At 47.6% G+C, this 10,933-nt stretch overlaps 1 protein-coding gene across 2 annotated transcripts in view; it reads right to left on the minus strand.

Annotated features, from left to right (window-relative positions):
• LOC135903082 (synaptogenesis protein syg-2-like) overlaps positions 1 to 10,714 on the minus strand; it is a 343,784-nt gene extending 333,070 nt beyond the window's left edge. For both annotated transcript variants that reach the window (XM_070537210.1, XM_065433453.2), the window contains exon 1: positions 10,215 to 10,714. In XM_070537210.1, the coding sequence (XP_070393311.1) occupies positions 10,215 to 10,302 (88 nt within the window). In that variant the 5' untranslated portion in view covers positions 10,303 to 10,714. The remainder of the gene's footprint in view (positions 1 to 10,214) is intronic.
• Between the last annotated feature and the right edge of the window lie 219 nt (positions 10,715 to 10,933).

Raw genomic sequence — 10,933 nt, forward strand, 5'->3', positions numbered from 1 at the left:
CGTTGACGAGATGACCAAGCATGTTAATTTCACGGCGACCGAAATGGCTCTTGGAGGAGTTTAGCTGAAGGCCAGCCCTGCGAAACACGGAGAGTATGGTTGTGATGCGCCGCAGGTGGCTCTCAAAGTTCGGCGAAAACACAATCACATCGTCGAGGTAACACAGGCATGTAGACCACTTCAAGCCGCGCAAGAGAGAGTCCATCATGCGCTCGAATGTAGCTGGCGCATTGCATAATCCAAAGGGCATGACTTTAAATTGGTACAGACCGTCCGGTGTGACAAAGGCGGTTTTCTCGCGGTCCATCTCATCGACGCTAATCTGCCAATAGCCGGAGCGGAGGTCAATTGATGAAAAGTATTGGGATCCGTGAAGGCAGTCAAGAGCGTCATCAATGCGAGGCAAGGGATAAACATCCTTCTTTTTTATCCGGTTGAGGTGACGGTAGTCAACGCAGGAGCGCCACGAGTTATCTTTTTTCTTTACTAAGACAACCGGTGATGCCCACGGGCTACTGGAGGGTTCAATGATGTCCTTGTCCATCATCCTGTCTACATCTTTCTGTATGATGGCCCTTTCTGTTGCCGAGACACGATATGGCCGCCTATGAATGGGGCTGGCGTCACCGGTGTTGATGCGATGCGTGACAACAGATGTCTGGCCAAGTGGACGGTCGTCCAAATCAAAGATGTCCCGATAAGATGACAGGAGATGACGAAGAGCTGTTGTTTGCTCGGAAGGAAGGTCGGGGGCGATCATCTTAGAAACATCGTCCGCAGGCGTCGAGTACGGAGTGGATGACAAAGGTCCGTTCGTACTGAGGAAGGATTCAGAGGTCAAAAAAGAAATCTGAAATTCTTCCAAAGGAGTGATATGCGCTATGGCGATACCGTGTGGCAAAACATGTGACGAGAACCCAAAATTGAGGATGGGCACGCGAGCGCAGTTTTCGCGGATCCGAATTAAGGTGCTCGGTAGGGCAATATTACGCGACAAAACCACGTCAGTAAGCGGCGACAGGACGTACTCGCCATCAGGTACGGGAGGACAGGGCGTCAGCAGGACATTTGTAGCAGCCTGTGGAGACAGCCTTGCAAATTCAGCAGCACATAAGCGGTGTGGAGCACAAGTGGTTGCGTCGGCAGGAAGCGGCAGGTCCAACTGTACAACACCTGCGGAGCAGTCAATTTGGGCAGAGTGTTTCGAAAGGAAGTCGAGGCCGAGAATTAGGTCGTGTGGGCAGTGTTCAAGGACGATAAATAGAACAACGGTATAATGGCCCCCAATGGTCACACGTGCTGTGCACATTCCAAGGACAGGTGACGTACTCCCATCGGCGACTCGCACGGTGCACGGTACGGCGGGGGTCAGAACCTTTTTGAGCCGGCGGCGGAGAGCAGCGCTCATAACTGAAAGCTGCGCTCCTGTATCAACGAGAGATCTAACAGGAACGCCATCGACTTCAATGTCCAGCAGGTTTCCACATGTAGGCAGGGTCAATAGAGGATTTGTGGGCCGGGTCGGAGTTGCAGCTTCACCTCCGGGAGCTGCACCGCCTAGTTTCCCGAAGCGAAGCGACCGGTTGCAGAAGGGGACGAAGAGCGGTGAACGAGAGGCGAACGGGACCTACGACCTTGCGGAGACGGGGATCGGCTGGATCTTGGTGGAGCACTGTCGGCGTTGATGTTCCTAGTCGGCGTATAGGGCGAGAAAGTGCGATTGTCGGGTACTTGGCTGTAGTGACTCGGAGACGACCACCGAGGAGGCGACGACCAGTGGTTGCGGCAGTGACGGGCGATGTGTCCAATACCGGAACAATTAAAACAGATGGGTTTATCATCCGCTGGGCGCCATTCAGCTGGGTTGCGACGGAGTGGTGGAAAGCTTTGCGTCCGGGAGCGAGCGGTCGGAGAAATTTGGTAGGTGTTGGTATGGCGGACTGAGCAGAGAGATGGAATGCCCAAACTTGCTATTTCCTCCCGAACGACCGCTTGTATAAGGGAGATAGCGGGTACGCTTTCCCGACAGTCTGAACGAACGGGAGCCGGGGCCATGGCCTCAAGCTCACGGCGAACGATGCGCGTTATTTCTTCCGGTCCTGCGGGCTGAACGAACCGCGGCGGGTCTTCGCAAGAAGATGTCGCGGCGGTATTGGGCAACCGGTCGAAAGTTTGAGTGACGCGGCGGCCCTTCGCTTGTTCGAAGCGCCGGCACTCCTTAATAATTGCATCCACAGTGGCACAATCCTTACACATCAAGAGATTGAAGGCATCGTCTGCAATACCTTTCAATATATGGCCAATCTTGTCGGCCTCGGTCATGTTGTCATCAGCCTTGCGACAGAGGGCCAGCACATCCTGTATGTACACGACATAGGATTCTGTGGACGTCTGAGCGCGGCACGCAAGTTCTTTTTTAGCTGCCAGCTGACGACCGACAGGTCTGCCGAACAGGTCTCGCATTTTTTCTTTGCAAACATCCCAGCTCGTTAGGTCAGCTTCATGTGTGTCATACCATTGCTTCGCAGTTCCCTTCAGATAAAATATTACGTTTGCAAGCATCATTGTAGGATCCCACCTGTTGTTGTCGCACACTCGCTCGTACATCGTAAGCCAGTCCTCGACGTCGACGTTGTCCGTGCCACAAAATGTTCCCGGGTCCCGTGGGTGAGTGAGGATGACCGTGGGCACGGGCTGCCGAGGCGTTGTCGCTTGTGTCGGTTGATTTGCCATTGTGGCAGCAGGTAGATGACGTCCGCTGCGAAGTTCCGTGGTGGTACCCCGCACCTCCCACCAAAATGTTGCGGGAAGAAAGCAGGCCCACGAGTGTAAAATAAGTTATATTTACAAATGATGGATATGGCGTTCAGGCAACCGCCAGACTTCGTCTTTCTCTAGTCCAACTCAACGTCTTCCTTCACTTCACCGTAACAATATATTATGCTTCTTGTAGCTCATTCGCCATTTCCATTTCTTCGGTCACGAGACTTGAGCACAATTATATGCACAGTATGAAGAAACAAGAGAAAGCGTGAAACTGTAGTGAGTACCGACTCAACGTATGCTAGGTGTGTATGTAAGCTTACGTCACCATTGCTAATGAACAGCGAGGCGATGCAATAACGCCTTGAGAACGCGATCCTCAGTCCTCCACACCGTGTTCTTGAACTGCCGCGTCGTCTTCGCGTGGTTCCTTCACCGTGATAAGTTACCAAGTGGCTCATATGTTCACCTCGTTACGTAACCACGCCCATCTAGTGGGAAAGACGCCGTCGAGCTTCGCGCATCCGAAAAAGAAATAGCCGCTATTCGCAGCAGCCGCCGAAAGCAGTCGGCTCGAGTGAACATGAAATTGCGCCGGCGTTAGCGCACGCGTTATGGCACTAGCGGTGCACGCTTACTGTCGGTGCAACTCGAGACTTCGCCATCTTTTAAAGGATCAAGAATTATTTAGAGTGTAACCCGTGGCCTTGCGAAAGTGCGAGGTGTTCTTTACCGCGAACAGGTCAGGCGATGCGACTCGTGCGCTTTTCTTGTTAGTTTGTATTAAGCGGAGCCAAGCTGCGCGACGTTCGCGCTGTGAGCCACACTGCTGGGGGAGCAAGGTGGCGTCCTCGAGGAACTTTGTCGCATTATGCAAGACACTTACGCAATGCGCTTTGCTCATATCCGCAGCAGCCTCTGCATAATGCAGACCTGCCCGAGTAGAATGGTAGTCACCTTTACGGCGAAAAAAAAAAAAGCGCCGTAAGCAGATACATTTAAATTTTGTGCTACCTTGGTTAGCGCAATGTTTTAAGCACCGTAGAGACAGATAGAGCCGTGAAATTGCGACTGCTCCAGACACGTGTGCAATTTAGTATAAAATTTTATACTATATAACTGAATATTGTATTAAAATATATATATAAAATTAAACTTGTATGCTATATAAATAGTAAAAAAAGAACTATGGGCACGTGCAGTTTCGTAAGTCATTAGTAACGCTGTTGAGAAACGTCAAAGGTTTCAAGGTGTTTAAAATGAGCATAAGGGTTGCAAGCAAATAAAATCGCAAAGCTATGGTGAAATCTAGACCTTCTGTTATTGGTTTGCTTTTATTTTTAGGATAAGCGTGGGAAGCTCTAGTCCTAAAACCAGGTCTGAAGCTGATCCCGTTTTATTCTCATGTTTCTGGATTGATGCTCTTTGCGACTAGAGGAGGTCTTAAATCGTAAAATTGGCAGTTATGCTCTTCTGTTAGCCAATGAGCGCACTGGCATTTCTCGAACAAGCTCGTAAATATTTTAGCCGTCTTCGCAGGAAAATTCGTACGATTCAGTTGAAAAGAAAAAAAAGAGTGCCCCCTTTCACGAGCCATGCGATCGGAAACGTAACTTATGCCGAGCTTGTTTATGAGCTTGTTTGACTTGCAGGTCTGGAATATATTTTTTTTTTTGTGTGTCGGGACTGTTAATACGCTCGTTTCAAATGTGTCCTTGTAATTTAAAGCTCGCAAAGGGAAACACAGGTGTTCTAAATAAATTTGCAGTGGCGTGCCTTACTGGCGTACACGTCGGTCAGTGAAACAAAGGTCTGTCACTGCATACCACGGATAGTGTATTGCCTCATTTTCATCTCCCCGAAGCCGTTTATGAGTATTTCCGTCCTAAACTGGTGACTAATTACCAATATGTTGAACATAGAGATAGAGAGAGAGAGAGAGAGATAAAAGAGATGAGAAAGGCGGAGAGGTTAACCGGAAGGTAGATATCCAGTTTGTTACCCTGCATTGGAGAAGCGGTAAGGAGAGGCAGTAAAATCTTTAAAAAAAGTGCACACACATTATTAGAATGGGAGAGGGGAAACATAAAATAATTAAAAACACACAGACACACAAAGGAACGAAGGAGTGTGAAAGTCATTCAAGCAGGTCGCTTGATCGGAGCAAGCTCAGGAGCGCCTTCACCGCCTTCTGGTGTGAAGGTCGAATCAACCGGCACTTCTAGAAAGTCTGCTCAGAAAGCGGCCAGTCATCGAGGCATGCTAACACCGTCACGAGCGACTGTCTCTGGGAGCTGCAGCGAGCAGAATGACCGAGGATATATGTTCGATTGTTTTCTCGCTACCGCAAATATCGCATGAATCAATGCCTGTCATTCCGATGCGGCAAGCAAATGCATTCGCGAAAGAGACTCCTAGCCATAGTCGGCAGAGAACAGTTGTCTCGATTCGGTATAGACCAGCTGGAATGCGTAGTCGGAGGGATGGGTCCAGGCGATACTGTCGAGTATGCCGGAAAGCTTGCGCGTTCCGCATGGATCGCGTGACATCAAGCGCTAGTACGCGAAGCTTTGCTGCTACGTCAATTCTTGATTGACGGGTGGGTTCCTGCTCCTCGTGTTTAAGAACGCCGTATTTGATACTCGGCATTACGTAAGTTTCTGTAACTATACTCACATTTTCAGAGCAAATAACGTTCAAACACCCTTTCTTTCACTTTAAACCGGTAATAATCCGGAGCAAGTGCGCAACCTACTACTTTCGCTACTGCTCTTATTAGATTAGAGGAGAAATTTTAACGTTCGATTCGGGATTAACATTGTAGAGCCCGAAACCCTAGCATTTTCTCTCCCAAGGAAAAAATCAGGCTGATGAGCTCTCTGCCTAGTCCCCATTCACGTCGAGCGGCTTCGAACGGAGCCTATAGCGACCTGATTACCCCGAACGGCTACGACTAACCCTAGGGCGCCGTGCGACGGCTCATTTGACTCAAAACAGGCGCTTAAGTGAGCCGCGCGTAATGAAAAAAAAAGCGTAAAAGAGGGCACGAACTCATGAGTACAGGCTTAAATTTAAAAAATAGACAAAAAAAGAGAGAAAACGTATGAAACCTCCCCCCTCCGAAAAAAAAAAATGAAGAGACGTTACAGTCCAGTGATTTGGGTCTCGCGAGTTGATATCAGTTTATCCCCACGGAACACCTGCTCGGCCCCATTTTCTTTAGATCTATTAGATAAATTTGAATTAGAAAAAAGGAGGACGAAACTACGCATTGATTGCAGTGTGTCTGATTAAAAGGCACCCTAACTCACCTAAATGAAAGGGTCCTGTTTCGCGGACAATGGCTTCGCCCGGGGAAAGTTGAGTTCGCAACAGTGGCGATGTTTTCAACTCTGTACCTAGGTAATAACGACGTCAAAGTTACGAAATACCGGAAAACAAACACGGCGCTGAACGTCTGCATACAAGCGCTGCGACTCTGCGCGTTGAGAGAAACAAATGGTGAAGTATTTCGTGTCTCACAAGTGTATACGTACAAACGAAGAGAAGCAATTCGCTTGTGAAAGTTCGTCGCGTGTTCGAGTCGGAGCGTATACTGTGTTCCCTATATCATACGCACTACTGTGAAAGCAACCTTCCTATCATGTTTCCGTACATTGGTTCAGAAGCGTGCAGATTTTAAACTGGCTGGCGATAGTGCGTAATTACGCGCAGCAATGGAATATCGCTTGTGCTGGAACATGGATTCAACTCCACGTGCAGCGAAAAAAAGAAATCACAGCCATTATCGTCGTGTATTGGTTTATTTTGAAGTTGTACAAATACTCTCACGTTCGTGTCACTGACCCCCCCCCCCCCCCTTACGCGTGCTAAAACGCAATCAGTAAAATTTACTTTTCGTTCCTGCGCCTCGCCTGTCTGCTCGCGCTGCTAACCGGCGTGACAAAGCTTGTTGCACTGATTAGAATTTCGCGACAGTGGCAGCTGTGTTACACAGTGCGTCGCGCTGCATTGCGCCTGCATATAGAGAGCGTACGAAGTGCACATACATACTTTTGGCATTAAAAATAAACTTCGTTGGGAGGAATCCAATTTCTTATCTGCAAACAGCGCGCGGATTAGGAAGTAGGTGCACTTTACTGTGAGTCGTCTCCGGGCGGCGTCACTTGAGTATGCGTACGTGTCCAGTGGGACAACGGTTTGGCTCTTAACCAAGTCGCCACAGAGAAATGGGCCTCGTTTAAGCTCGTGCCAAGTGCCACGTAATTTTTTGCCTAACTTATACCTTCACTTGCGTTAACTAACTTCAGTAAGCACCCAAGAAAAAATAAAGCACTTCGTAGTGTATCTATACGCTAACTAGCTTCTCCCCCTTCGGATTCATTCCAGCTTGCGGTAGGTATTGCGGGTGAGCGAAAAATGCTTAGATAACAGAGGCCCACGACTATGAAATTTTCCAGGGCCCTGAAGCCTCGGAAAAAACAAAGAAAGCAAGATAAGGTGACCCGCTAACTAACCATCCAGATGACCTTAAGAAGACCGCCACCATTAGGGTCTGTAAGGTTTTTGGCACTATTATTCATTCGCAGTTCAAACAAAATATATAACCTCATTCATTAGTGGCTTCCATCTCTAGTTCTGCTCTTGAAGCGTTCCGCACTGAATGCGAAGATTCTAATTAGGTAATCGTGCAGAGTAATCTTTGCTGTGGACTGAGTATTTTAGTCTTCTTCATTTTGATGATATTGGTTTAATGGAAACCACGTCGTCTTAGGGCCCTCCCTGCAACAGTGGAGGTCTCGTGCCTACCAACTGGTGCACATTGCATACGCTGGATGTTGTACATCAGGAGTAAACGTGCATAAATAGTAAACTAGCTATGTGCCATATTCTAGAAATACAGGTTTTCCCGTCTGTGCCTTTCGCACAATAGTTTTTTGATGGCTATACCGAGCGCTCTTTATACATTAGAGTATGCGAAGCGTGCAAAATCCAGAACTGCACGGCCGTTTGATTTTTCAAAATTTAATTCGCAATGTATTAGGCAACACGCGCTAATAACTGTGTGCAACAGCTTTTTGCGCACTATGAAACCATCGTTTTTCTCACACCATTGAAATGTTAGGCAATCGCAAAAGTATTTAGATTGAATACATGACGGGACTACAGTGATTTATGCCATCGCTGTGCAAGCGACGGCGTGGGCCAGATGTACGTAGTTTAAGTAGGGAACCATGTTAGGAACAGCAGATGAAGTTAATCCGATATTATGTTCCCGCCAGATGACTCACTTTCGTTCATGTCTTAGGTTATGATGCGCACTGTCCTGTTCGTCTAGGCTCGGCCGTTCAGCTCGTGCTTGACGCACGCGAAAAGGCTGCTCTACTTTGAACTCAATTCTGTCCTAGTTTGAGCTAACGATGGGTATCACCACCTTGACGGTACCTGATTGCAATAATGAGATGGCGCCTATGCGAGGCTGCACCTCTTAAACTTCAGAGGACACATCGGAATCCATGAGCACGTTGTGAAGTGTTAGTTAGACGGAGAAATTGAAGCACGTGAGCGCATTCGCCCTGTAATCAAGGCTCATATTGCGTGAAATTGATCCGCCTATACCTGACGAGACTAGCTCATGACGTGACTACTACGTTTCTTTGCATCAAATTAATGGCTGGACGAGTTGGCATAATTATTCGGCGTGGATGATTTGTTCTATGAACTTCTCGAGTTATTTTTACGGACCAAAGAAAGTAAAATATTCCCATTTCACCGCGCTCAAAATCATCCCTTTCGCAAGGGTTCCGAGGGATAATAAGAAATCGATGGCTCTTATTGTTCAAGAAACTAAAGTAGTTGTCTGATAGGAAGCATTGCGTAAATAATCGACGTTGCACTTCACTCATAGGCTGGAAACGTGAAATCGTAATTCCGAGTAAGTGGTTGCAAGAACATCATGTGAAAAAAAAATATAACGCGTTGCAGTTACAACCGTACAGTTTTTGAACAGATGGGCCAGTTGTACACATTAGAGACTATGCTGTTTAGAGAACTATGTTTTAGAGACTATATTTTCCTTTTGTCAATGCACTGTAGATAACATCTGCTCAGTTTACGCACTTATAGAAATGCACCAATTTCAAAATTGTAAAAATTCATTTATTATACACTTTGAATGTAAACTACAGCTACTTTCGCCTGCGCTTTCCTTGAGTTCCTTTTCTGTTTGTTGTTGGCTTTATATGGTCGTGATTCTCTCTCTCTCTCGTTATTTTTTTTTTGAGTTGTAATTTGATACGGTAGTTTTATTTTTTCTTCTTGTATGCAAGGTTTGAGAGAACAAGGAGTTTTGCACTGAGCAATAAAGTCGTCATTGTGTCCGCGTGAACTTCAAGTGCACCTTAGGTTTCCTACTTTAAAGATAGATTTTTGAGGTATATATTTCGAACGTTGTTATTTCAAAAAATATTTTATAGTAAACTACGTTCTATAAATACTCGTGATACGTGTGAATCTGTTCTGTTGTTACGATAATACATTCCACGTCAACGCACTGAATGAGATTTTTTCACGCCTTGAAATCTATTAGCGACTACAGAATCGACTTTGCAAACATCCACACTATGCTGACGCGCAATACAGCTCACAAATAGTTATAGCAGTCATTTTGCTACTCGCCCTTCGGTTTCCGTTCAGTTATTAATTCCTTTAGGTATGCGTAGTGGTAGCCTAAGCTATCCTTACATCTCAAAGCAAACGACTAGGTAAAGCAGGAGATTTTATAGTTTTCAATGGTATCGCAAATGCAATAGCGAAAATAGAGGAAGAATATTTTGGCGAGCCAGGTTTCATCTGTCGCCCTTAGGTTTTAATCAATGTTTATAATACAGCATTTTACTTGTTGAAAAACAGGAACGCATACATTTCTTTACAAAAAAAAAGAAAAATGGTTGTGTTTTCAGAAGGTATATTTCAATGTTTGTTGTGCTACAATCCTTCTTGAAATGACATATATAAGTTTTTTTTTGCGACAAGGAACGCATTAACATATATGCATGCACCTAAGTTAATGCTACTGAATGCATGCCACCTCAGTTGTCGCAGGTGACAAAAACAAGAAATGCTGAAGTGTTAGGACACGGCGAGAACCATAGGCACACAAAGGATTTCGCGTCTCTTGGCCAAATGCTGTTTGCCACTTTATTACCATTTCTCTTGCGTAACTCGAGTTTGCTAAATGCGTTACTCTAAAATTGGCCTGCAATTTTTTTCGGAGTTGGAACGTCATTTGCTTCAGTGAGCCAGAAAAGACTGAATGCAGTTAAAGCGGCTTGCCGCACACTAAGCTTGGTAGTTTCCGCTAGGAACTGTAACTTGGAATTATTAAGCAAATTTTTCTCTCGCCTGTGCAAGGACTGCACTTATGTATTTTTTTTTCTTTAGGTACTCACTGCTGTCTTGCGCAGTCACCGCAAAGCGTCCCATCGTGGCAAGGACGTGTAGCAGCGGGAAAGCGAACATCAAGCGTCCGGGTCTCATAGCTGCGGTCCTTCTGTTCGTGGCGGCCGCCGTCAGCGCCCCTTCGTTTCGACAGTTCCACAGCGACGACAACGTAAGCGGACGATCCTGCTGCGCGCCGGACGTGCGACACCGATCAAAGGTCCCGAACGCAGTCCGCTTGGCCGATGCGTCCGCACACCAGGGTGCGACAGCTCAACATCACGACTCCGAGCCCGTCGCCCCTTAACGTCCCACCTTCGTAAGTGCTTTCGGCGCCGAGCGGCTGCGATCAAAGAAGGGCAGCGCCCCACTCCCTTTTTTTCCCCCGAATCCTCCGCACTCCGAACAACAACAGCAACGCTGCTTTTCCAGCGCCCAACACGCGGCTGCACCCGGTGCGTCTTCTTCCGGGATTGAGCGAGAGCGCGCTCCTGCGCCGACAGCACGCCTTGCGTCCGAGTTCAGAGTGCCGAGCCGAATATCGCGCGCCAGTCCGCACGCGCCGGATTCAAGCTCGGGTGTTGGCGCGCCTCCGCTCTCCACTCTTCATTCGTCCCCCCCCCCCCTCCTCCTCCTCCTTTTCGTTGTACCTGACCGAGCGCCGCCGCTGCACCCGCTATCGCCAGCGCCATCCGGCGGCGGTCGCGGAAGGAAGCAGCGCCCACGTCGG

The sequence above is a fragment of the Dermacentor albipictus genome, chromosome 1 (assembly GCF_038994185.2).
Source record: "Dermacentor albipictus isolate Rhodes 1998 colony chromosome 1, USDA_Dalb.pri_finalv2, whole genome shotgun sequence".
NCBI classification, from domain to species: domain Eukaryota; kingdom Metazoa; phylum Arthropoda; class Arachnida; order Ixodida; family Ixodidae; genus Dermacentor; species Dermacentor albipictus.